Source organism: Pelecanus crispus, chromosome 20 (assembly GCF_030463565.1).
Source record: "Pelecanus crispus isolate bPelCri1 chromosome 20, bPelCri1.pri, whole genome shotgun sequence".
NCBI classification, from domain to species: Eukaryota; Metazoa; Chordata; class Aves; order Pelecaniformes; family Pelecanidae; genus Pelecanus; species Pelecanus crispus.
The window spans coordinates 3,854,918-3,882,459 of record NC_134662.1 but is presented as its reverse complement, the minus strand read 5'-3'; the positions used below and the strand labels follow the sequence as shown (position 1 = coordinate 3,882,459).

Below are 27,542 nucleotides of genomic sequence, written 5' to 3'. Positions count from 1 at the left end.
TTAGGTAGGAGAAGCAGACAGAAGCCTGTAGCCAGAGAGGCCACTCACTGACAGCTAGGCAAAAACCTAAAACCATTTTCAGAAGCAGCTTTTGAAGTTTCAACAGGAGACAGCTTTCACAGGGTAAACAGAACATGCACCAAGATCTTCAAAAGGTAATGGGTAATTAAGACTCATACGAAAATTTCTACAGTAGAACAACAACTATTTTAACACAGACAGTAAGTCAGCTTTCCTAGGAACTACGGTGAAGACAGCTGCTAACACTAATTTTTGCCATTAGAATGTATCATTTCACATGCTGAAGATTTTTTTTTTTTTAAATATCATTCAACATGATGAGCAACTTGTTAAAAGAAGCAGAGCAACCTGAACTGCACCCTGGACTGTAAAAATTAATAAGATACATGATTTTTTTTTTTTTAAGATGAAAACAGCTCTGAGACACCACCTTTTCAGTGTGTAAAAAAAACCAGACATGTGACTACGCCTAATTCTCACCAGACTAGTGTTCCGAGGCAAGCAGCAAGGAGGCACTAATTTGGGCTTCCCATACTTAAGGCTCTGCGAAAACAAACTGCTTACTCGGAGGCCTTCAGAAGTATTTTAACTACTGCGCTCTAGAAGAAACAAAAGTCAGATCACTACAAGAATACGCCACACGAGACGAGAGAAATATGAAGACCTCATTTCTGACAGGGTCGCCTCGATAAAACAGTTTTAAAGCAAACGCTTCTGAAGCAACACACCGGATGAGGTGGTGATTAAAGAGAAATCAACGCTGCCCAAGAGAGAAGAGTCGCGCTCTAGAAAAACTGCAGGAGTCAAACAGTCACGGAGGGAAAGTTTTATCTCGCAGGAGTTCAGAACTGGACAATAGAAAGAGGAGGGAGCAGGAGAGCAGCTCTGCTCCGCCGCTGCAGTTTTACCTATGGAGCTCAGGTAACGTTGCAACGGAAACCTTACTTCCAGCGAGCCTCCCGGCGGGCCCCAGAGCGCTCCCGCTCCTCGGGCGCTGGTGCAAAAACTTGTGCTGGTCGGAAAACCGCTCACAAAAGAAAATCCAGCGAGAACACCCCCCCCCGCCCCCGCTTGCGAAAGCGCCAGACAATAGGAGCGAGGCCCCGGCGTGAATCAGCCGCCGGCTCCAGCTGCCCCCCCCCCCCCCCCCCCCCCCGGCCAGGTGCGCCCGCTGCCGGCGCCCCGGGCCCCCCCCGCCCCGCCACGGAGCCGCGCCGGGCCCGCCCCCGCCGCCGGCCGGGCCCCCCCCGCCCCGCTCCGCCCCCGCGCCCAGCCCCGGCGGGGACCGGGCGGCCTCCCCCGGGCGGGACCCCCGGCACGGAGCGCGAGCACGAGGCGGGAGCGCGCGCGGCGGCCGGTCCGCACGAGGCGCGGCGGCGGGGCGGCGGCCGCGGAGCAGGGGCCGCCCCCGCTCCCCCCTCCCCCCCCCCGCCACGGCGAGGGGCTCCGGGAGGGCGGCCCCGCGGAGGAGACCCCGCTCCCGCACCGCCGGCGACCGCCCCCTCCCCTTCCCGCCTCGCCTCCGCCGGGCGGCCCGACCGCACCCTCGGCGCCCCCCCCCCCCCCCCCTCAGGTAACGCCCCAGCCCCCGGCGCGGGTCCCGAACCTCGGCCGCCTTCTCCCCCTCCTCCGCACCCCGGGGAAGGTCCGGCAACGCTGCTCCGCGGCCCCCGGCACGGTGCCGCCCGTGCCGAGGCCCGGGCCGGCGGGGACTCACCCGTCCATTGCACACGGAGGAGACCCGTCGGGAACGGAGCGGAGGCGCCGGAATAGCAGGAACGAACCCAACCGCTCCGTGTTATAGACTCACAAAATGGCGGCGCCGCCCGGCCCGCCTCACCCGCGCCAACGCCCCATTGGCTATCGCAGATGTCATCTTGATAGCAGGGGCGGGGATCGCCCGCCTCCGAGGGTTGGCGCCCTGGCGCCCCTCGCGAAGCCTATTGGCTGCAGGCGGGATGAGGGGCGGAGCAAAGCGCCGGTGCGCGGCGCCATTCGGTAGGCGAAGGGAGACGGCTGGGAGGGGCCATCTTGAGAGCGGGAAGGATGCCGAAATGCCACACGGATCCACCATCTTGATTGGGGGCAGGGCATGGGATAACCGCACTGGGCGCCATCTTGAATACGGGCAAGGGCCCCAACGTGCGCATTGTGTTGTCACCCGCAGCGCGGGCCGGGCCTGTGGGAGCGGCCCAGCCGCCGCCGCCATGTTGGCTGCGGGCAGGGAAGCCGCGCGCTCCGGTGCGTTGCCATCTCGAGTAAGGGAGAGCGGGCGCCTCGCCGAAATTAGGTTAATTATTTAGCAGTGCCAGTCTGGGGACTAGACAGCACTTAGAAGTTTTATTTAAGATACAGGATAAAGTCTGTTTGATTACAGTTAATGTCTTAAGGATAAAGATTACCCAGTGGGTGAGAGAGAGAGAGAGAGAGAAAACTTGTGAGGTAAGACATAACACCTATCTGCTCTGCTCAGGCATCAGGATCATATATTTCCTAAGTTACAGTCCTGACACCGTTTGCTGACCAAAACAGCTCTTTTTTGGTCAGGTGGACCTCAGTGGTTAATTAGATAAGCTTATTTCCCTGTTGATGTGTGTCATTGCCTGTAGGTCTTAGTTCTGTAGAGATTCAGGTAAAATCCATGGATTTCCTATCTTTGGGGATTTTAAAACCTCTAGAAGATTTCCTTTTCAGGTGCTGGGCCATCTATAGTAAATTTAAGTCTACTACAATGGACTTAACTTGTGTTAGACACTTTCTGTGGCTCCCTTAAAAACTTGTTCATGTCGAGCTTGTTCATGTGCCACAAGACGAAGGCCCCTAAAAAAACATAAGGGAGAAGCGAGTGCCTGTCTGGTTCCTGCTGTAGACGGTGCCGGTGCATTTACGTTGTTCTGTGCAGGAACAGGCACACGAGGATCAGGATCCTGATGGAGCCCAAGCAGATCTTGGGATCGTCCTCCTGTCCACCGAGCCGTTGCTGGTTCCTCTCCACTAACATCATTCTGTAAAGCAGTTTGCTTCCATAGATGAAATGCTGTATATCTCTTGTTTAAATATAGACTATTTTCTCACTGGGAATTCTACTAGCAATTACTCATTTTCTTTGCCTCACTTGTCATTACCCTATCCGTTGACTGCAGCACAAGAATTAATTGTCCCAGACCTCGCGCAAGTCCCTTGTGTAGCATTGAATCAAATATCAAATGTCCAGTCCGCATTGATCTTGGCTTCATTAGCTGCAACCCTGTTTTGAGTGTTTCTAGGCAACATAATACTGGTCTTACTGTAGAACGGATCCTTCGTACCTCACCAGCGCACCCACTTTTGACATTTTTGTGAAAACATTTGTACAATTCTGCCAATCCACCTCTATTGTCTTGTGGTAAACAGTAAAGCACTAATATAGATCAGTGCCACTGTTGGAAGCACCTGACCTGTAACACAGCCGTGTCAGTGGTACATATGTGGAGGTTCAGAAAAGGATTTAAAAAATATAGTGCAAATGAAATTCGGAGTCTTATCCTTGGGCAGAGTTTCTGCTTAATGTCAGGTAACTTTGACAGGTACAGACATGCATTTTATATTCTCATTTCTTTCTGAAGCGTACACTAGACACATGAATATGGGGGGGGGGGGGGAAAGTGAAACTGTCTATTATTTTCTCCCAAACACGTATTACTGTATTGGTTCCTATGGCCAGATGCTTTCTTTTCTCAGAGAGTGGGGCAATGCTCAGATATTTTGCTGGCCAGGACCAGACATCAACTTACTGCCTCACTCTTGTCACCATTTGTGAAATGCAAGAGCTTCCATTGATCTTACCAAGAGCTGGTAACTCTAATTTTCATATCTCTGGTTTATTGGGCTCCCTGGCCATTCTGCCCTTGTTCCAGCAGTGACCTTTAAAATGGAGAAAAAGGATGTTCTTACCTATCGCTACAGGCGACTAAAGGCCTCATCTGAAACCAAAGTTATTTTACTAGGTACTGCATATGAAAGGCTCGGCTTCTGCCACAGATAAGAGATTTACAACTTTGATGAGGCAAAGAATGGGAAAATGATGGGATTAGGCGATCCACTTTATAGAGTTGCTGAGCTGAGAGCAGGAGAGATAAAGTGTTTTGATCAAAGCAGAGCAGGAATTTAACTCCCATCTCACAAGCCACAATGCACTTTCCTGAACTATGCCTATTTTAAACAGTGTTTCCCATGGAGGTGTTTCACTTCATCTTCCCTTCAGAATAATCTGGTTTATATACTGTAAGTAAGAAATCCCTCATTGGTAGAGGATAGTATGGAGACAGAATCACTCTTTTTTTTCCAGTATGGGGTTTTTCAGTCCACTTGTAAAGAAGTGTACCCTAAAGAAGGGTACCCTGAACATGACGCAAAGACTTTGAAAAAAGTCAGTAATGCTAGATACTGATCACTAGGAAGAACAATATCTGATTTTCTAGTAGCTATTGACATTAGTTTATTGCATGTGCAGATATCCCAGCTGCTTTTCAGATATCTTTGGAAAAGCAAACACAGGTGGATGCCATCAAAGAATTATCACTTTTCAAAGACCTCTCCTGTGCAATTGTGGTCTAACTTAAAAGACTCTTTTAAGGTTCGTGCAAGCTCGCTCAGATTTTCCATAGTTCTAGCAGAAATGTTGATTATGCAACATTTTATCAGACGTCTTCCTGTAATTAACAGAATTTTTTAGACAGCGTCTTTTCAGATACTGTGGTAGCAAACTGACTAATGATGTTATTGGGTAATGCACAGTCTTTCTCCGGGCCAAACAGGAGAATGCGTTTAAGAACAAAATAATACTTTACACACAAAAAAAAAAAAACAGCTGGGAGAAAGACCTGCCTCTGTGTATCTTTTTGTTTGTTTTGAAAAAGAAGCCCCCATGAAAATGGCCATGTGAGAAAAAAAGAGGAGGGAAAAGGGGAAAAAGTACAGATCAACTTCTTTTGTACAATCCAGCAAAATGGTCCCACCCTCCCCCGGGCTCCGGTTACTCACTTGCTAGAAAGGCCTTGGCGGGACACACCCAGGTTTTTCTCTTTTTAAGCCCTTCCTGCCTATGTTATCTCTTTGAATTTAATTTACCAGGCAGGGAAGAAAAACCCTCTGAAACAAAAAAGACCTTTTTCCTGCCTTTTTTCCTTTGTATTTTTAAAATAGCTCTGAAGCCTGTACTACAGTCACAGGACACTTCTCTACATAACTATGTTCCTTTGCAAACTAGCAAAGTTTTTTTCCCCTTCTTCCTCTTCCACCCAACGTTTCTATCAGTGACTTGAAAATAAGAACCCTCCTAAAATATGGTCTCTGTTCAGGAACCCAAACTACTGTGCATAATGGTATATCCTAGATACTGGTTTTAATGACAACTGTTTTCCTGCAAGTTCCCCTCCTCCCCCATTATTCACAGTACCCTGCCAGGTCCTAAACCAGGAAACTCTTTCATATATAAGGGTGCTACTAATATAGTCCCAATGAAACTTGGATGGCAGGGGGCATTTCAAATACTTTTGCTTCTTTTTGTTGCTTTGCTTTACTTTAAACCCCTTTCAATTAACGTGGCTGTTTTATTTAAAAGAGTATTTGCAGCTTTAGCAACATCTCAGGATGCCAGAACATTCTTTTGTGCATCATTCATGATGCCACATCACAGCTCTGGAAATGGTTAGTCTAGAGCTAGCAGAGAAGGAGCAAACTCACTGCTGCATTTATCAGTCCAACGAAAAGACACACATGGCTTCTGATCGGCCCGTCGGTTCACACATGGCTCAAAACTGCTGAGAGCATGGGTATCCCCTCACTCAGCTCGTGCCGAAGGGAAGGGAAGGGAAAGGAGAGGGACCAGAAGTCGTGAGCCACGCAGGCAGAAAGCTGGCGTTATTGGAGGAAGAGGTGTGGGTACACAGAGGCGCTGGAGAGCTGGCTGTGTTAATTCCAGTGCTTGGGAAAAGTTCATTTCTTAACTGCAGATTTGTGGCTTTACAAGCAGTATATGTCATTAGCAAGGGAGTATTTTTTCCACTGATCCTAAGAGTTTGGCAGCATAAGTATTAACAAAAAGTGTACCAATTGGTAATTGATAAATAAATTGGTTTGGAATTGAGCTTAATACACTTTCAGTATTAAACAGAAGTAAATGTTTCTAACCAGCTTACAAGTTCCATAAGCTGGATTTTTGACAGCGGTGCCACCACAGCAATTTGAGGCCTCCCTTCCAGGGACAAAGTTGAAAAGCACTTCGCAAGCAAGTATATCTGTGCTTGGAACTTCGATTAGTGTTGCCATTGCACATTCCGATTTCACCTTTTAACAAGACTGCCTGACTATACCTGCAGGTATTTTTTGTGCTGCAAGTAGTTATATCAACTTAACATTTTAAGCATAATCACAAGAGCTCACATTTTAAGTTTCTTTCCTTCTTTCTAATCTGTGACAAAATGAGAGACTTATCTGTACGCAGTATTCTGTTGTTATCAGTCCATGTTATTTCAGAACTTCCCTGTCTTCGCTGCTCCTCCCGGATGCTTTTCGGTGACTCATTTCCTGTGAAGGATGAACCGGCCATTTCCTGGCTATTCAACACAGGACTTTTTTTTTTCCCCCCATCCAGGCTGTTGGAGTGGTGTGGATTAATCTATGGTTTGATTATACCCCCTGCAACGTACACCAGAACTGCAACTCTTCGCTGCAGCCTTCTCGGATAATAAACTGTCAGCATGTGTTGCTTAGGGATCATAGCTTGTCCCTGCTTACCTGGGCCACAGGCTCTGTGATTTTGGGGTGTGGAATTAAAATAATTACAGTGATACAGATTTAACAGTGCCACCCAATTCTTCTCTTAATTCAACCTATTTCAGCTCATAATAAATGGAATGTTAAAAAAAGCACCATAGGGCAAAGATACAGATCTTACAACACATATCTAAGCCCAGAATTTTTTAATTATCTAATAAGTGCTACCAAGATCACATGCTGGCATTTGGGAAATCCAGGTAATACCCATACTGGTTTTTTGTGTTAGGTTACTAGAAGGCTGGGTCAGTTTCTGTATTGATTCTGTGCCCATAATTGCAGCTCTTTCCTCCAACCTGTGTTTCCAATTTCCTAAGCCGCTATTTATTCATACTTCACATTGTGACTCTCAACTGTTGTGGACAGCTTGCTTCAACAACGCCACCGAGTTAAAAGATTGCCTGGCTGTTGTAATGCTAGCCTGAGGTGTCACAACTCTTTCGAGCAGCTTTTCACTGCTATTTTTTAAATTATTCTCTTAATCTTATTTCCCATCCTTTCATTTGAATATTTAGATTCATTAGCCTGTCATACATCTGTAATGTTTGGGAAGAAAACCCACACAATAGGGATACTGCCTCTCGAGTCTGAATGTAGCACGTGTTGTAGGGATGAGCACTGAATAATTCATACCCTTAATGATTTATTCATGCCCAAAAGCTGGATACCTCCTCTGTGACTTTCCATTATCTCAAAGAGAGTGCAAGTTCCTACTCAACTATCCTCCTCATAGGAGTGCCAGCACCAGCCCCTGCATTGGCACACGGAGCAGGGTGTCCGAGGCAAACAGAGCAGGTGTGCATTAGAAACCCCAACCGTATGATGTTTCTGAAACATTTCTGCTCAACAACAGATGGGAAACTCTTGCCATTCCAGTGCCATATATATCACCCTTGACACAGAAACTGAAATGTAGGTACATTTTTTTTTCAAATTCTTCAGAAAGGAAGGCGGGCGAGCAAGCACGTTAAGCTCTTTTCCACCGGTACACACGTAAAGTGAGATGCTGCGGTCACAAGGCAGGATGTTCTGAGCGTGGAAAATGGACAAACAGGCCATGACTCTGTGATTTGATACTGTAGAGCTGATCTTATTTTCAGTGAGAAATTTCAGTTTTATTTTCCATTGTAAAGTTACAGATTCTGAGACAATTGATATAAACATAGCAAGATTGTTTCCTACCCTCTCAGGAAACCTTGCAGGAAAGCCTGGACAAATAGCAGCAGTTCAGACTAATCTCTTTCCTGTCTAACGTGGGCTATCAAAAAATACGCCTTTGGTAAAAGTTTGTAAGACCATGACCTGAGTCTCCTGACCTAGGTGAAGATTTTGCAAGACATCCAAATTCCATCTGTCTAGAAAGTATGAAAGATGATTCTGTGTTTCAGCAAAGTCTCCAGACCCACAGGCAACACTACCCCTAGCCGGCTGGTATGAAATTTCCTAATTGTTTATCCTGTAATCCTGACTTCTTTTGTCCTTGGAATAGGCTCTACATCAGCATAATTAAAAATGTCAAACATGCTTGAGAAACTCTCCAAGTTGCTAAAAATGAATGTGAATTTCCTCCCCACAACCTCGCTTCATCTTTCCCTTGCTCTGGCCTCAGCTTTACAAAGTGGTCTGTTTCCAGCCCTTCAGCATAGTTTGCATTCCACTGCCAAGAATGAACATTTATTTATACAAACAACCCTCCCTACAAGCACATCTCCCCATGCTATCCTAGGGCAGGGAAATAAACATAATTTCTGTTCTCTTCTGTAGCTGCACTTCTGCATTTCATTTTTCTTTATTCGGGGGCATTTTTTGCAATGAAAGATTAGTGCAGTTCAGTCGCTTTCCCTTGCTACAAATCTGCTCAGAAACGGACTGGAATGCTCTTTCATTTCCTTACAATGATTTTATTTTATTACCCTCTAATGATGGTGCCAGTTTCCTGATAAACCACTTAGGGGGTCTTGATGGCTCAGCAAGCAGGTTTTCAAAGAGGTCTTGCTCACGCTGGAACCTTGAGGGCTCCGCGTAACTCACAGAACCGGAAAGCCCTGGTGCCTGTTTCTCGCAAAAGCACACCAGCACCAGTAGCCTGGTTTTCCCAAGTCCATTATCGGGCTGCCGCGTTACACCAATTCTTCCAGCAGCGCAGCTGACATTGTGAGAGAGATGAACCGTAAATGAAACGGCCGCTGCCCAGGTGAGCAGCGCTGTAACAGACTAACGTGGACGGGGAGCCTGCAGCTCATGCATTATTTCTAAAGCTTCTCCGTCGCTCACCTGCCAGCCTGAGGTATTGTTCGCCGAAATGCTAGCTCATCAGCTATGTCCTCTGTCGTCAGGTTGTCTCCCATTGCATCTGCCATTTAAATGGCTATTACACAGATGCTGGATGACTCCAGACAGGGGGATTTCATAGCCTAAGCACAGTTGATTTAAATGAAAAAAGGAGCCCTAAAAGAGATAGAGACACACATGCAGAGCATCTAGAAATTCTCCATTAGATGTGTGTGTCTGCAAGCTGCTCGCTCTCCTATTGTAAGCACGTCGGATTTTGCTGCGTGCAAGCCAGCTTCCATTTCTCAGTTGATATAATTGTTTGTAGCTAAGAGTAATATTTAGATTTATAATGTTTACAATTACCTCCAACAGCAAATAAGATAAAGTGGTTTTGCTGGGAACTCTCTTACTTGCATTTCTAAAGCAACCTTCTAAGAAATGAAGCATTTAAGTAGTTTCTGAAGGATCCAGGGGAATACTTTTTAAAAAAATAACAGCAAGATGGTATTTTCGAATATAGTCCCAATGCTATCTTTTCAGGATGAAAACACAGACAACTTCTTTAACTATATTGCCAAACCAAATTCAATAAACTACTGCAAGTGAATGGATTAAGAATTTTTAGTGACTACTTTCCATGAATCATTACTGAATATTTTATAGATCTAACTGCTTTCTTAGTAAGCTTACTGTTGCAAAGTTTGCAAAGCTACGTTTACGTTTGCCTCGGTATAAGGCAACGTAATCTTTTTCTTCTTTACTGTGATGCACAACAAAGGGCCGATGTCCTTTAAGAATATTCCCGTAACATGCCCGGGTATGTACTCAGGTCTAAATAGACATTGCTCTATTCAGGAAGAGGAGCATAATTATAATTAGGCCTTGCGCTGATTAGCTCATACAGTAGCATCACAACTAATATATAGCAGGAGAGAAGAACCTCACATGGAACAGGCAGCTGGCATCATACCACTACCTCCTCCTCACTAGGCTTCCATTCAGAGCAGGATTTATTCTAATCTTGCAGGTTATAATATACATGCCTGGAACACACCAAAATGTATCCTTACCGGATTCTTCAGATGGCTTTTTAGTATTTTTCATTAAATTATATCAGCGAATGTGCTGGCACAAATTTCAGTAACACTTGAAGAGGTGTCCTATTATCTAAAGGTATATGCACACAGAGAGGCATACCTAAATACATATGTGTATATAGCACAGTATCAGCCATGTATATTCCTCTGTATTGGAGTATGCAACACCCTGATTAGTGCAGTAATTCCCCTGGAGATAAGGGAGAAACAAGTGACCCCAAAAAGGGCACGACATGGCACAAGGACAGAAACGCAGAGACGTACCAGCTCTGTTTTGGAACTGGCAAAATTGTGCTCCCTCTTCCCCTTCCCAAATACTTCTTGTTGATGTCATGCATGCAGTTTATAGGCGCTTCGGCAGCGCAGCTGAATTAAAGTCCTTGTTTCCACATTGATTCAAGAACAAATATGTCCAAATACATCCGAGAAAGTAAGAGGACTGACACACCAAACCGCTGTGTGCCTGCCATGAGGCCCGCATTGTCATACAGGCTAATAAAGACATCATTTTCCCAGGGCTTCAGCTCTATTAAACACAAAGCTCCAAATGATTTCCTACTTGGATCAAAGATGTGTTTGTTCCAGTGCCACTTAAGTTTAAAAGGCAATACTGGGAATGAATGAAATCTCCCCAGTGGCAGCTGCTGAGGTTCAATTGGTTTGTCAGTGCCATAATTATGCAGCGGACGTCTTCTGTTTGCTGGCCCATATGTTCCTGAAGGACGTTATGCAATGGAAACAGCGCAGGGAAACCTTGCTCCCGAAGCCGAGGGGTTTTTGCTTTTGTGGTATGAAGACTTGCTTGTGTTTCAGATGGTGAAAATGTTAAGAAATCTCACGTTCTGATTTCAGACTTAAAAACAGAGTTGCTCTTACTTGATCAAACTAAATAGAAGTGTATGAAAAGAAACAGCGGCTTACATCCCGTATCCTAGAACTGGGGTTTTAATACAGAGACTGACCACTTTTGAATATTATTTTTGAATATTATTTATATAGTTACAGCTGGCCTCGGCTAACGTAAGGAGCTGTCAGTGTGATCAGTGGCAGGGTTTGGTGTGACCCTTGGTGCTAAGAATAAACACAGCTTCTTGTCCAGCCAGCCACCGCTGCGTAGCCCGTCCACCTCTTCCCCACAGCACTTCTCATCTTTGTAGGTTAGGGTCTGGATGCTGATGAGAAATGTCTGCTCATTAAATAGCTATCTCCTTGTCTAGTAGTGTACACCAAATTTTCTCTGTAACAGACATGAATGCGTAGTAAGAACTCCAGAGTATTAAATTAAGCATTAAAAGAACATTAAGACATGAACCTGCAAAATGTGAAGTCAGGGAGAATTGAGAGCAGTCGAGATCTCAGTTGCCAAAGGAACAAAAGAAACACAATACGCTTTAGAACGTTTAATATTTAATTTGGTAAGATGCTCAGATACCAGGGCAGCAAATGCAGAGGGCGATGACGGGGAGCACCGTGCGAGGGGTGCTTTGTCAGCCATGGGGCCTTAATGGGTGACCAAAACGCAGAGGCACAAAAGGCTCCTTATTTGCAGAACTGTCAGTTTTATGCACAGCTACCTGGTCTGCACGCACCCTGTGCATTTTCTAAACACCATTTAATTCATAGGTGTTCTTGTTAAAAACACAGCATCAACATTGTATGAAAGAGACTCCCAACAACTGGACTAGTTAGAAAGGCAAGAACCACTGGCACATCTTAATGCTGGAGATCTGTCCCTGACTGACTCCCTGCTATTCATGGACTGCAAGCACCTAAAGCCAACAGGATGATTTTCATGAACTGAAACAGCCTTCTTGCAGAGCCAAGTTTAATTCAGAGGGGCATCTTCAGCTATATTTTCTTGCTTTAAGATCAGGGCTTAAAAAAAGATGTAAGTGATACTTCATTTATTGAGAAAATACTTAATTTCATACTGCGAGTTGACCAGTGACTTCTGCAACAACTAGAAGTCAGCTAGCAAGTTTCTTCCCTCTTTAAGTTTTGTCATGAGGACTTAAGTACACATGTGGTCACCGAAGGAACAAAAAGGATTTTATGTAAACAGAGCAGCACGGCTGTGGCTGTGACCCAGTCCTCTAATAGCCAGGCCTGTGTTCCAAAGAGCTTGGCCACGCACAAATAGCTATTTTGAGGTACCCGTTCAGGCTTCAGGGAGCCAGCAGCCTAGGTGATTTTCTAAGAAGCATTCACTGATGCCTTAGTCATCTGAGAGCATCTGCTGGAAGAGCCAGTAAGAGGCAGCTGCGCTTGTGGTACAGGCTTGGAGAAAGTTTCCAAAATGTATTTTCAGAAGTGCCTTTTGTGTAGTCAGGGCAATTTCAGCAGAGGACTCCAGATCCAAATCCACCATTGGCTCAAGTTTTGCTTGAATCTGTAGAGTGGGCTTAATTGTTTGCTCTTGCTCACACTTTGGAACATGTGTTATCACTGCTGTAGGACAAGGGTTGGCATCTTCTTGCGGATACTATGCCAGAGCATTTTTTTCTTTTCTAAAGTAGCAGCTAGGTGTGCCAATGCTGGGTTTTGCTGCCTCTCCAGGAGGCAAGATGCCATCCATCTGTGGTATTTTTCATCTGTGAGGCTCTCAGCTCCTGCTGAATACAGCGCTTGAAGTGGGAGACAGAAACTGGGAGCCACTGCCTCTTACTGGTGCCTCTCCAGATACTGCCAATCCCAGCTCCTGCCTCAAGCATGCCATTCAGAACCCGTAAAAATTGAGTGCAGACTCAGCACTCAGGGCAGAGCCTTTTGCTTATTGCTTCCATCCCACACAAGGGATCTTCAGGTTGCTTTAAGATCACTTTTCTAAATAACTAATACCTTCTGTCTCTCTCCCTTATTTCCTAGGCTTCCCTGTCCTCTAGGAGCCGGTGAGATTCTTGTCCTTCTACAGGCTGCTGTGCTCCACAGGAGGCTTCCCAAAGCATCTTCCCTGACCTTGGAAGGAGGTAAGGGAGAAAGTGGCATTTCAAAACAAGGACAATAGTAGAAAATTAAATAGGAGCAAAGGCTCCAAAGGTGCGAAGCCTGCTAGGCTCCCAAATGTCCTATCAGCATGGCCAGATAACATGAAACTAATGAAGTTGCCTGTGGCCAAAAAGTTTGGGTGCTGCTTGGTAAGACGTCTTTTGTGAGGGACAAGCACCTTTCCTTTATATGGGTACCGCACCCTGGGTTTCCCTGTGCTCTCCCTGTGCCAGCTGTGGGCATCTGCATCTGCCTAAGAGACACCAGCAGAGATTGTAAAAAGTAATCCCACACAGAGGGGACCTTCCCTCCTCTTTGTTTACCAACAAAGTTATTTCTTCTACTCCCAGGAGGCATTTACCATTGCATCCTCAGCAAACCTTCATAAACACTTGAGATGTAAAAACGAGAGCTAGCTCTTTGCCTGTTGCTAACGAGACTGACTTCTACATGCACCCCCAGACTGAGTCACCACAGATTTTAAGTGTTTTAAAAAGGTGAAATCTTCAAGCCTGGGAATGAGTTGAGGTGTCAGTCATTAAAATTGTTCTGTATTGTAAGAAAGGAGGTTCCTATGTCTCATTGTGAACAATTGTGTCTAATTACAAGTCACAGATTCACCACAAATACTATTTAATAATGAATTTCTACCACACTTCATCCAGAGTGTGTTATGAAGTCTGGTTTGCGGACAGGTAACGTGTGATGCAGAACAGAAGGGAAGAGTGTTTTGGCTCAGATCAAGCAAAGAAGAATGGATGCTAGGCCCCCGCTCACAGTTCAGTGTTTGAAACTTTGGATGATGTGTCCTCCGGCTTACAGCACTGGTTATTTCATTTTAGTTTAGCAGATGGTAGAAAAAAATGCCGTGTGCCACACTATGATTTTAGTTAAACTTTAAAAGGCTGCTCAGAAATATATAAAGCTGCAATAAACACTTTGACAATAAAATCAAACAAGTAAGATTTGCAACTTCCCCTTAGCAAACTCCCAAACGGGATGTTAACTTTTGCTGTTTGATATAAAAAAAAAAAAATCTGTCAGCAGAAAAGAAGTCAAAAGAACTGAAGCTACAGTAACACCCTTATCCCTGCCCCAAGGACTGCAGATGGAGAAGTTTCTGTGCTTGGCTAAGGCAACATGACCGGTCAGCATTTTTCTGCCATATTTTTAGCAGTAAGATAGCAAGTTTCCTATAAAGTTGGCACGTTGAGAGTCGGTAAATCTACGGCGAGAGCTTTGCACTGAATTTTTGCTGCTTTCTTCCCCCGGAGCTCCAGGTGCAAAGGTTCTTTGGGGGGAATAAGGAAGTGCGTTGGGATGGCACCGTCACCCTAAATATAAACGTAAGAGGACCTTGACCCCTGTGTTCACAGCAGCGTTTCTTCAGCATGGGAGCCAGGGCCAGCGGCAGGGCTCTGGCGTGGGCCCGCCGAGGAAAGCCGGGGCGGAGCGGCGAGCGAAGGCCGTCGTGGGCCAGCCCGGGCCCACGGGAGGCTGCCGGCAGTGGGGACCCGGGCGGGGCGGCCACGCGTGGCCTGTGGCCGAGCACCCTCTGCCGGGGACCGGGCGGGCGGCTGCGACAGCCCCGGCGCCGGCTGGTAGAGAAAAGAATCAGAAAAGAATCCAAGTTTTACATCATTCCCGTCTTATTTTTGAGCCTGTTGCAGTCAAACGCCACGAAACTATGAGGATTAAAAGTGATTTTTATAGTAGGAGATGGTGATGTTATCCCATGGCTGGCGAAGCTTGTGCTTTATAAAAAAATACCACAAATAGCGAGAGAAGCAATTAAAAGAGTTAGCAAACACTCTTGCAAATGCCTTCTTGCCAACACACATCTCCTCCCATTAATTAAAGTGAAAGAAGATCATTTTAATAGAAATGGCTGCTGGGGAACAAAGTAAGTTCCCACAGTCAGTTCTATGCTGATGCATTTTACTTGTTCGTAACGCAGAACTGAAAACAAAAAATACCAAAAAAATATAAAAAACAGCCTGCATATAGAATTGTTACAGAAAATAACAGCCTGCTCTCCCCTGGCAGCACTAACCCTGAGTGTGAAGCTGTTCACAAATGGCAGCGTTAACAGGGTAACTAATGCGATTATTATCAACCTTGTAGCATTTTCTGCCCAAGGAACAGATTTGCCCATCACTAATTTCAGCTTTCCCACTTCTTCCTGGGGAAATAAAATATTAGGACCTATTTATAGAAGTTCATGGGTTTAAATTAATTTTTTCCTTTACTACAGCTGGTTTTAGTGGTTGATTACTGTTTGTTGGACCAGGTGATCCTTTGCCAGCTGGCTGCAGCTTTTATTAGCTCTTTTAAGACTTGATTTAGAGCTCACAGTTACATTTCAAGGACAGCAGCTCTGTAACACAGACCCTCAAGAGAAGAGATAATTAGGACTCATGAAAAAAATTGTGTACGATTCTTTGAACAAAAACGCTCTTGTTTAAGGAATGTGGTGCTGTAGGCTAATATTTAACAGCAGTCTCTCTTCTCTTGCTCAGGGCTGGTGCATGCAATTAGACCCTGCCCTCCATCAGATATACTGGATATTATTTTCTGGGAGCATCTCTCAAAATGGAGGAATGCTGCCCTGTAGCAAGTACAGAATGTATCCTGGGAATTGTATTTCTGCAAGTAAGGCAGGAGGTACTGGTGGAAGGACGTGGTGAAGCAGGAAAAGAGCTGAAGAGGTGCTGAGAAGGCTCTTGTACAGGGGAGGGGGAGGAGGGAAACAAACATTGCAGAGAACAGGAAAAACGATGTGCTGGGAAATGATTAATCCACCCCAAAGGCCCTTGCTAAGAAGTGGTGGGACAAGCTCAATGATTTTTGGCAGCCATGAGCTACTTCTGCTCTGCTCTCAACTGCCGTCTTGCAACCAGATGTGTTTAAGTACGGCTTCATCCCATTCCTGCCCCAGACACCAGATCCCCCCGCCAGCGTCCCTCACTCCATTCCTGGCAGCTCTCTGGCAATACGTCCCCTCCTATATGTGTATTTTACAGCTGTCCCGTGTCCCTCTGCCCCCAGTAAGTGTTTCTCAAGCGAGTGGGAGCACACAATCCATGCGGGGGGGAAGGGGGCGGGAGTCAAGTTTAAGAACTGCTGCTCTGTATCCTGTTGTTTTCCTACCGGGATTGTTGCAGTTTCCTGCACTGTCTTATCTGGAGCTGAAAAGCCAAAGCTCTCATGTTTACTTGCTTTGTGCGTGCCTCAGGTTTCTAATCTGTGAAATAGATGTTATAAGACTTAAGAGAAACATAGCTAGGACTATTACAGGGTGGAGGGACAGGAACAAAGTGGTAAAGGGCTGTCGTGCCTATACAATTAGTTTCTTTATTTAGTTATCCTGCTTGCACAAGCCTGCGTATGTCACAGAGGGTTTCAGAGAACCTTCAGCATACCATAAGGCTGCACAGAGTCCACTGAAATGTAAAAAGAGTAAGATTCAGATGTTTACATTCTCAGATGATTCCAGGTACCTGTGTTTGACAGACCTTCCAAGAGAATAATTTTCAGAAAGTGCTGAGTATGTTTTTCCCCCCAAGGGCTCAAACTAGACACAGAAAAGTCTTAAAAGGGTATAAGCATTTCAATGCTTTTAGTCAGCCTTGAGTTTTTAAGAGCTCCACTGAAATGCTGTAGACTTCTTTGAAATTACTTGGCCACATTTTCTTGAATACAGAGGTAAAATAAGCATATGCTGTGCTGACGTCTTGAAAGCTTACTGTGTAGATCAGAATCATGAGAAAGCAAAATCTTGTAGATTTTTCTTTTTGCTTTTTTCCTCCAGTGAGCATGAATTCACTTAACTATAGGTTACATTGGTGCACTAAATTCCCTATGGGTTAAAAAAAATGAAAACATTTACCATACAGCTCTGGAATGTCCTGTTTTTCTGCACAAAGGTGTGGGTCCTGCATACACAGTGTCCATTATCAGATGGGAGCCTCTCCTGGAAAGACAATTAAAACGCTGCATCACTCACAGCCATGCAGATACTGAGCCAGACACAAGGTTTTAAACCAAAACTCAACCCCCAAGCCCCAACCCCAGAACCCTCCCCCACAAAGATCCTGGTTTTGTTGGAAGCAGGTAAAAATTGCGGCAGTGATCAAGATGGATTTGTATTAATTGAAGAGATGAGAAGTATGTCAGTTCAGCCTTTGTGGGTAAATACATATTTCATTTTTTTTTCCCCGCTCAGTTGTAACTGTAAATTCAGACTCATTCCACTTGACAGTTTCTCTCAGCTGATGTAAATATGAGAGCAGGAGTGGACTGAAGAAGTATCCTTAGTTGATTACCAGAGCCTTTATTTGGAACTAAATATCAAGAGAAAAAAAGGCGCTTTTTTTTTTCCCCCCAAAGAGATCAGGAAAAGGAAGACATGTGCTTGGAGATAAGGAAAGATAAAAGCATTCCATTTAAGGACGCCAGTGACAGAAATCAAGATGTTCATCTGCCAAGTCAGTAATTTCATGGCCTTATGACCATGCAAAGCTTCCGTTTCTGTTACCTTTTCCCACACTAACTGTCAGCACCAACTTATTGGCACGAAAGTTCCTTTTAGTTTGTCCAAGCAAGCTCAGGCCTCTAGGGAGGAGTTTACACAGGCTGAACTTGAAGATAAAACTCTCTTTGACTTCAGAAGGGGAAAAACGGTTCTCCCGTAAGTTTACGTTCAGCTTTCTGAGGCACAGCAAGGCTCAGGAATAGGCCAATTCCCTGTCCTTGGAAGGTTGGAAGACAGGTTAGATGAACACCCCTGAGGAGAAGTTTGGGCAGAGCTCATTTTTCTGTGAGGAATGAGGACAGCTGGAATGGCCATTTGAGGTGACTTCCAACCCTGTTTTCTACAATTCATTAGGAGTGAGATCACAGTGACACCTAGATTAACAGAGGTGGAGAGCTCAAAATGCATTTGCTGCTTTAAAATAGAGGGGTTTGGTCTGGTTTGTGTTTAAAGCAAGCAGCGGATTTCAGTTAGAAAATTCTTTGAAAATCCTAGCTCTGCATGTTTCACAAGCTAGCATATGCAAACAGCAAAGCATTCTAGGCTAAAATTATCCGTACTATAATTAGAAAGCCATAAGAAGAGCATATGGATTGATACTAGTGTAAGAGCAGAAGGGCCTTCCAGAGCTGTGCTGCCATGCAGCAGTTTCCCCCCCCAAACGGCAGCGGTTCCGATGCCTGCTGGTCATTCCCCATTGGGAAGTACAGCCCACACGCTGCGAGAGATTTGACCTGAGGTTTTCTCTCGAAAGGGACATTTAGTTCCCTGCCCTATCTCCTGAGGTTGGAGAGGGCTCTTCTTGTATGCTTTGCTTTTGTTTCCTTCCTTTTCTCGTAGGGTTGAACTTCGCCTAACTACCAAGCACTCGTTAATTGTTCTACGGGTATTTGTCACTGTAGTCATTACCCCTGCCTTGCTCAGGCAGCAGACAGGCTCCCTCGTGCTGGGCAGCGTGGAAGCCCACACTGCTTCCATAGCTTCCTCCCGCTTCCTGCTTGGAACAATTAAACTTTTGCCCAAAGATTTTGCATGCTTACGCACCTAGGCGTCGCATCCAGCAAAGCACGTTTCGCTTTGGCATCAGCAGATCGAAGCATTCACTTCACAGGTGGGTAAGAGCCCGGCCAGCTGCAGCCTTGGAGCTCAGCAAGTTACTGTTACTCTGCTGCCCCTCGGTTTCTGCAGGTTTGGAACTGACAGAGCAGGGCACCTGTAAACACCCTCCCAGAGGGCTCCTCCTCAGTGTGGGAGCCTGGCCAAGAGGCAGTTTCACAATCACTGGGTTTTGTTTGGGCTTGGTTGGTCTCAACCCTGCTCTGGAGGCCCCTGCTGCTGGATGGTGAGGATGGGGGTACAGGAAGGGGGAAGGCAGCTGCCCCCACCCGCAGCCAGCCAGGCGTCTTCGGGTGCCCTCAGACCAGCCCTGCGGGCAGTGAGGGGGTTTGGGTTAGGGCAGGTGGCCTTGGGGAACCCCAAGTGACCCTGTCCTGGTGCCAGGCTGGAGAGGGAGAGGGTAAGGGCCTTCCACCGCGTGGTTTCCACATCCCCACCTCATGTCACTGATGCTGGCCAAGCCCTGCAGCAGCCACCACGCTTTGCCCTGCACATGGGGCTGGTGGCCACCCCCAGCAGCCTGGCCAGTTACACTCTTACAGCCCTTCCTCAGCCTCACCCAGGTCCCTCCTCGTCCTGCCGCCTCGCGCGGAGCTGGTAAGCACGGCCGGTGGAGGTAGGGCACTGAAGGCGCTGGGCACAGCCTCCGCCTTGGGTGCTGGTGCACAGCAGGGCTTCTGCAGTACGGCAGCTTCCTGCCTGTGCGCTGACAGGCTTTCCCTCAGTTTAACTAGCATACCCATGAAATAAATCCCTGCAGACAAACACCGCATTCACGGATTATCAAGCAGCCCTACATCTGTCAGCTGGGATGGCCTTCTCCCGTCTTCCTGGAGAATAGGAGTGTGCAGAGCTGGAGAGCGGGAGGCTCGAGCTCACGCACCCGGTGAGGACGTGTACTCATGCTGTGCTGGGCTGTCCGCACGTGCACGCTCACCTTCAAAGCCAACAAGGGCCTATTCTCACCGGGAAGCCGCGTCACATTTGGGCCAGAGCTGCTCAAAGAACCAGTTTAGACAAGATTCCTGCATCCAGTGCTTTCAGTCTGGCATCTTTTACCACCACACTAAATGCAAAGCTTTTAATTAATAATAGACTAAGATGCCTGGAGCAAAGACTGCCATTATGAACTGTAAATGCATGCAGTACCAGTCACATAGCCTCATAAGGCTTCTTGGCTCTCTTGTAATATGTATGTTGACGGTAAGTTATGTGACCAATTGTTCTTCTCAAAGCTGTTACACAGAAGTGATGATGACTTTCCAGACTACTACATAGAACATTTCAAAATGGGAGAATTTCAGATTTAGTCTCTAGTAAATATGAGTTACACATAGCAAATAATTCTTTAGTTAGGAATCTTCCTCCTCTTTTTTACTATTTGAATAGTCAGATAATGTCAGAATCTGAACTAGCTTCCCTATTTCTGGTTCTTCTGTTTCTGCAGTTCACTATTTGGAGAAGTAAAGATTGCTAACCGCAGCCTGCATTCAAAGCACCAGGGCTGAAAGGAACATCTCACAGAGTCTGGTTTTTAAAATTCTGTTTTCAATGTTTATATTTTGTTTCAACTTTGATTGGTACACTGTAGAGGCTAATCCTGCAAATATTTACACAAGTCAAGCTTTCGATATATAGTTCAGTCGAGCTCAATGGGAGCTTACCTTAATGAAGGCACATGTTCTGCAGTAGCATTTATTTTGGACAGAGCATTGAAAAATGTAGTTGCATCTGCTAGCCAGATTTTTTTTTAATATATATGTGTATATACACACATAGACACGCACACATGTATGATGATTATTTTAGGTTCTGAGAGAGAAAGAAAGACTATTCAAACAGTCACTTACTGATCTCCACCTGAGAGAAGGCTCAGTGAGACAGAAAGCAGCAGCATGGTAAGTATTCCTTTTAGCATAAATACCCTAGACAGTTGTTTCTAATGGAATCAATTATAGAATTAAAAACAGTAGATTTTTTTTAAAACAAGGTTTACAGATGTGGATGCAAGGTCCATTTTTTAGTTTCTGAGAAGCCTCCCACAGACAACTTCTTCATATATCCAATTTCCCTTTGATGCAAGTAGTGCTACCATTTTGACAGATGAAAGAACTACAAGCCCTGTTGGCCGTGGGGAGGTGGGAGACCGAGAAGCTGATTCCTGACACTTCCCCTTGTTATTTTCTGTAAGCTAGCACAGAATTGGCCACGGGTACAAGCTTTCTCGGATCACAGGACTCAGACTTGCAAGCAGAGCGCTATGCTTCAGCCAGTTGCAGTAGCTGAGCTGTGGTCACTGCTGGGGTGGTTCAGTGGGAGCGTTAATCTCAGTTACGCTGTGGATTTAGAACACACATGAACAGCTGCTATCTCTCAGCTGAGTTATGATAAATTGTTAAGCTGAGCTACTTGATCAAGACTCAGAGCCCATAGGTACGCATAAATTATATCTATAATAAAGTCATCATTCCAGGACCATGCCCACAAACTACCCTCCAGGTCTTCAAAGTGGACAAATTTATTTCTTTTAAAGAATGAACAAATTGTTTTTTTAAAAAGAATCATTAGAGGAATCGCTGATCTACAATTATTGCTCTACTGAGATGGGGCTAGAAACAGTCCCTAGGACTGCTATTTTATGCACATCCTCTTTCACTTAAGTTATCTCCAACGTGTTTTTTCAGAATGAGAGTGTCTGTGACGGAAGGTGCAGCGATGCCAGTTCACTTCGCATGGATCTCTCCAATCTTGTGACCTGGGCACACACTCATGGGACCATATGCAGTCAAATCCCAGCCTTGGAAATTGTGCAGAACATGGGTCATCCTAGCAAGGACAATTCTGTTCTGTGGATATGTGGAGTTGGACATGCGTATCACTGGCAGTGTGGAAAATTATACATCAGAAGCAGAGAAGAGAATGAAGCTGTAGAAAAGAGAAAGAGGTTAGTATCTTCTGAGGCTTCATCAAGGGAAGCTAATGTAGATGAGAAGAGGTTCAGGATGACCCAGTCTTTTGAGAGGGCTAAAGCAGATGCTGTTAGCACAGGGTCATGCAGCAGATCTCCAGGGGTCACTCAGCAGAAAGACGATGCAGTCTACATAATACATAATGAAGCACCACACAGAGAAAATAAAAAAAGTAGCAAGTCCATGAAATCATGCTTTGCAGCAGAGCAGCATTTGTCAATATCTGGTGGTGAAGTCAAAACTGAAAGACATAAGGTGAAGCTAGAAAGCAACGAAGATCTACAAATCATCTCTGATGAAGAACAGTGTATATCAGATGAAGACAACCAAGGAAGCAGAATGAACCAGAATATTCTGTCAGAATCGCCAATTAAAGGTGTAACTGCCGAGGTAGATTTGCAAATGCCTCTCAATCAGAAGATGGCATTTAACAAGCTGACAGCCACCCAAACATCTGGCTTTGCTCCTGCAGGAAAGCCACCCCTAAATCTTGCCTGCATTCTGAAGTCCCCCATCAGCAATCAGGAGAGCCTGGACAGCAGCTTCTTGAGGTTAGGCCCTCTTAATCCTGCAAGGTCCATAACTGAAGCTTCTAGAGCAATAAATTCCTCTGGGTCAGCAATACCAAAAGAATACGTAAAATCTGTTCCCATCTCCAACATTGAAGCAAAGGCCCAACTTGAGTCACCTGCCTCTATGGCATTCTTTGGGTTTGAAGCCACTGTAGATGTCCAGCAGCAACTCCAGCTGAGCTCTCCTGAGCATGGCATACCAGGAATGGGCTTAAGTGGGAACATTACTGAAAACCCTCTTGAGCAGAGTGAACCGTCAGGATCTGGGTACGCACCTTGTCTTTCAGCATCATTAAGTCCAGAGAGCAAGAACGCAGACCATCCACCTGCATCTTCAAATAAAAGTAAGAGAGCCTGGAGTTTTGTTCCTGAGGGGGGTATGTGGGCACATTCTATTAATCACTTTCCCAAAATATTAAAGGAGAGTGAGTTCATGTAGCTGCCAAACTCCGTATTGTAGCGTCTAAGTAAAAGCCTTTGATTTGGGGCACTCTGTTTCTACTAAAAGGGATGAAAAAGGTTCCTACCTTAAGCAGTCAGCGCTTCACTAGATAATGCCGTTCACTGAGGTACCCAGATGTGTGCTTGGCTGTGGCCCAGCCTCAACTACCCAGTTTGAATACTTTGGTCTTTCATTTTACTTAGTATCACCACACAGTATGTTGGCTGTACTTAAGAGAGAGTCCCTGTGAGAAACTGGAGCCAGAGATGGGAACTGAGGTCTCAAGAGAAGAAAATAAGAGGAAGTAACTTTTAAAGCAGTGAAATAGAGAAACTGTGGCTCAAACTCTGGCTGCACCAAAATTGGTGGCAAAAATCCCAGAAATTGCAATAGGAGCAAAGTTTCAATCCTGCATATTAAATTACATGAGCTAAACAAATTGCTTTAGTCATTTTAAGAATTTCAAGATTTTCATCTACTCTGTCCTTGGAATCCTACTGGAGTGGGGAGAGTTATAGTTGCTCAAACATTAACTTGCAAGATACTCTGCTTACTAGGGAACTTTCAATACCAAGGTTAAGCCACACTCAGAGCGTATTTTAAATGATTCCGCATCATAAGAATATGTTGTTTGACAAAGATTTTAGAAGCCTAGCTTGCGGCTGTTTTAATCCTGCTATAAAACGGACACCATCCACACAAGAAGGAACAGCCGACATACAGTGTGTGGCCATTATCAAAATTATGTTGGCCTTTTGCAAGGAGCGGGGAAGCCATTCAATGAAATCGTTTCAATTTGTTTAATAAATGCTCATATTTTAGGATAGATGCGTGTAATACACTGGAACCTTAATCCAGGTACATATATGTTATTTAATCTAATGATTAAACACCTCAATAACATGCAAATGTCTGGGTTTTTAAAGATGCTATAGTAAAGCCACAAAATTTGCATCTATAATGATTTGAGTGCCTGCAGGTGCTGTTTCACATTAATACCAAGTAAACTGCTGTCTAGTCAGTTTTATGGTTTTGCCTGCTAGTATCTAGGTGTAAACACCAAGGCAGATTTTTAAAACAGAATTTAGAGAGTGACATGTTTCCCATCCAGTGGCTTAATGCCTTGGCTCCATCGAACTGCGAAGCAGCCCCCAACAGCGTGTGCCTCACTTCCACGCGCTCAGTACAAGAATCCCATCTCACCTTCCCGAAACCCGTCCTCTTCCCACACTCACAGTCCAGCCCCATGGCCTTGTCCGTGGCAGTGCCCTGTGGCCATGCAGGATGCTTCCCGACCAACCGCATCTCCCAACCCACCCCCCCCCCGGCAGCAGGGCAGGGCTGTAATGACGGACGCTGCCCGCCGTCCCACCGCACCAGACATTTATACCCATTTCCCTGCTGAAATAATGACCTGTCTCAACTAGCTGTAACCTTAAAGAGCAACAGCCTACTGCAGGTTTCTGCAGCGCAGGGGACTGGACAGTGTCCTTCAAAAGAAAAGAGATTACTGAAATAGTATTTTGTCTGTAACACAATGGTGTACACTTAAAGCACCACTAATGTTCCTGAATAGACTCGGGGTTACGGACATTCATGTTCCTTTGTACGGAGCCACAACCGTACAATCTGGCATGGTTGTTTTTTTGTGAACAGTATTTGACTATTTTTGTAATTGACAACATATATCATCAGAAGGGACTGGGAATTCATCTGGGAATGTCTGTGTAGTAGCCGGTTCTGCCAAGATAAATGGCTTATGGCTCAAGTGAGGCCTCTGCAGGTATTGATTTACAAGCCATTCATCTCTTCACATGGATCAGTCAGTAACAAAAAAAGGAAAAAACCCAAACCAGCAGCACAGGGATCAGTAGAATCCACCTCAGTCCAGCCACAGCATTTTAAGATAACAACTAAGCACGTATAAAATAACATGGCGCAAGAAGGGGAATTTCTAGATGTTGGCTCGAGAATCCTTTTCAACCTACCCCTCTTCAGCCCTGGAAAAGTCACAGGCGAGCAGATGGAGCTTTTTAGCAATCCAAAGAATTAATTTATCATGCTACATCGAACTAGGTAGATGTGGTATTGCCATAGCAACTTGAGAGTGAGCCCAACTGGAATCCTGGCAATCCTTTTAAAAAAAAAAAATATACTTTTACTCATCTTTTTGTTCTCCCTCACTACCTACCCCTAACTTTTGGTTAATGTTTTTATTTCACAATGAGAGTTCTCCTGCCTGAAGAGATTTTTGTAAAGAAGAAAGCTTTGAAATAGATTTTGCATAATGCAAACTATATTGTACAACACTTTGAACATATGAAATGCGTGCTACGTGGTCCTGAGGCAGGTCACAAGATCCGCATACAGGCCAACTCCCATCTATTTTAACAGAGCAGAGTTTGGCCCCTGCAGTCCCTATAAAATACACACCAGAGCAGTTGCAACTCGATGAAAGTATAATCGAGTCCATTTGGGATTGCCTGGGCTTCATAGCCAGCACTGCAGGCTCAGGACTGCAGGCTCAGGACTGCAGCCGCTGGTTACACAGCTGGTCCCATGAGTGCAGTCCCACAAGCATGCTCAGAGTCAACTCCAAAATCAGCCAGGGTGAAGTTCAACATTGAGCCAAGCCACCAATGACGGGTCCAGTCCCCAGTCCTGTATTGCTGTCCAAAAAGGCCCATAAAACTTGCACCAATGCTTTCCACATGTGCACCCCACAATGACATTCAGTGATTAAATCTTGTTAGGAACTCATTCTCTCCCATTTAAACATAATTAAAAAAAGAAAGAATATCTTAAATTCATCTGCACGGTAGTATGCAGATTCACCAGCCAAGTGAGAAAGAGCAAGGAAGAGGCAGCCCTTTCCCTGTCTAGGCTGGTGCTGGCTGGCTTGTTGAGGACACAAATCTAAACCAAAGCTTTAAAGGAAGGGGTTTGTGAAAGTCCCATAATCTCTGAATTACTTTTAGAAGGAAGGTGAACATTATTCTGCATCTCCTTATATTTCACTGATCTCCTTGTAAGTTCTTGCTGTCCTCAAAGCTGTGTCTTATCTTCTAGATGTGTTGAAGAAGTTGGAGAATAAGAGAAACCGTAACACTGGCGATATAAAAATTTTCAAAGACTGGCTGGTTTTACATTGCCCTTCTGAAACGCGCGAGATCTATAAGCTGCCGCCCGAAGACCTTGATAATTACCTGGCCTCATTCTACAGTTCTGCAAAGAGACAGAACGGCACAGATTTTTCCTCCAGTTCTTTGCACTTCTTTCAGAGCAGCATAGAGAGGTACCTCAAGGATCACAGCTACGAGTACAGCGTGGTTAAAGGGTTGGAATTCAGAATGTCTCAGGAAGCCTTGAAGCTAAAGCACCAGCACCTATCTCAAAAAGAGAGAGAGGGAAAGTGGAGTATTTTGGAGAACCTGACAGATGAAGATGTGGAAAGTCTTCGTAAGAAGGGACTTTTAAGTAAGATGCACCCTCAGAGCTTTTTGCACCTCATGTTCACAAATATCATTAGGGGGTTTGGGGCAAGTACCCATAGTCAGAGCCATAATCTGTACTGGGGGCAGCTTGTGCTAAAAAAGAACGAGGGAGAGCTGGAGTACTTGGAGTGGAAGGATGATCTGAGTGCAGAGGTAAATACAAGGGAATTGGGTCCGCGCCTCTTTGCCAACCCCGACAGTCCAGGTAACTGTCCAGTCGCAGATTACAAGGAGTACGCTAAGAGGAGGCCGCTGGATATGCTTCATGACTATGACCCACTTTATCTAGCTCCCAAGCCTCTCTGCTCCATATGGGACCAAATCTGGTACTGTAGAAAGTCCCTGACAAAAGCCAAAATGGAAAAGATCTTGAAAATTATTATCCAGCAAGTCAAAGGACCCGTAAAGAAGTTCAGGAAATAAAGGTATCCATTTAGTTTCTGCCGTGCCACTTCTTGACAGGGAGAAGTTTCAAAGTAGTCTTTGAAAGGTTTAAGTGGCAATATTTAGTATAGGTTGAGGACAACATCCTTCTCTTCAGTTTCACCTTAGAACATGTCATCTACAAATTTGCGTCACCTTAGCTTTCAGGTTAAGCGAAAAACTTCTGTTGGTCTTTGTTAGTGGAATTGATAATTCAGCAAGTTAATATGAGAATCTTAGGTTTCATGTTTGTAAAACAAGCTAATATTCTACTCTGTTATTAATGACATGGTTAAAATAGCCAACGTTAACATCAAGAGGGCTCGGTAGCTGAATAGCTTGGCTAGGAGTTTAAGCTGCACTCATTTCTAGGGGAACTGAGACTTGTAAACAGCGTTTAGTCTGTAGTATAAGCTTATCGTAAAAAAGATAAGTAACACGAGTTAGTTCTGGGGCAGAAGGAGAATGCCAAAATGCCATGTTTGCCAACTGCTAATCCGTATCTCATGGGAATGCTTTCAACAAGGTTTGTGTCACTTTTCTTAGTGAAAGATTTGTAGGTTTCAGAAGTTGTGACTGTGTTTTAAAAAGTTATTAAAATGGCTGATAGCGTTGAAAGGTTTTATGGTAAGTGTTTTCCCCAGAGTGCTAAATATAGCTACATAAATACACTTTGGTAGACATAGTCAACTTTTTCAGCTGTTCAAGTACTATTCAGTCAACATATTGTCTTACAGTCCAGTCGAGTTGTTGGGTTGAATTGTTGACATAACCTAATAAAAAGAACATTTTACTCGGC

The 27,542-nt window shown here is 45.0% G+C and overlaps 2 protein-coding genes across 12 annotated transcripts in view; one reads left to right on the top strand and one right to left on the bottom strand.

The window, feature by feature from the left end:
* Nucleotides 1-1,844, bottom strand: part of PTBP1 (polypyrimidine tract binding protein 1) — a 31,602-nt gene extending 29,758 nt beyond the window's left edge. For 3 of the 6 annotated variants that reach the window (XM_075723688.1, XM_075723694.1, XM_075723689.1), the window contains exon 1: nucleotides 1,739-1,844. In XM_075723688.1, the coding sequence (XP_075579803.1) occupies nucleotides 1,739-1,746 (8 nt within the window). In that variant the 5' untranslated portion in view covers nucleotides 1,747-1,844. Of the gene's footprint in view, nucleotides 1-501; nucleotides 592-749; nucleotides 910-929; nucleotides 1,055-1,738 lie in introns of those variants that run through there. The other 3 variants (XM_075723692.1, XM_075723691.1, XM_075723693.1) reach the window with 3 other exon arrangements.
* LOC104032340 (uncharacterized) lies at nucleotides 141-27,542 on the top strand. 6 transcript variants are annotated; one of them, XM_075723685.1, is made up of 5 exons: nucleotides 141-155; nucleotides 13,074-13,174; nucleotides 20,653-20,741; nucleotides 21,528-22,728; nucleotides 25,896-27,542. In XM_075723685.1, the coding sequence occupies exons 3-5, from the start codon at nucleotides 20,739-20,741 to the stop codon at nucleotides 26,741-26,743; spliced, it is 2,052 nt and encodes a 683-aa protein (XP_075579800.1). In that variant the 5' UTR covers nucleotides 141-155; nucleotides 13,074-13,174; nucleotides 20,653-20,738; the 3' UTR covers nucleotides 26,744-27,542. The 6 variants fall into 6 exon arrangements, with proteins under 6 accessions (XP_075579800.1, XP_075579799.1, XP_075579798.1 ...); XM_075723684.1 differs by lacking the exon at nucleotides 141-155 and adding an exon at nucleotides 928-942; XM_075723683.1 differs by lacking the exon at nucleotides 141-155 and adding an exon at nucleotides 2,253-2,262.

Coding starts and splice junctions, on each gene's coding strand:
- LOC104032340 (XM_075723685.1), top strand. Junction 22,729..25,895: donor ACCTGCATCTTCAAATAAAA/GTAAGAGAGCCT, acceptor CTTATCTTCTAG/ATGTGTTGAAGAAGTTGGAG.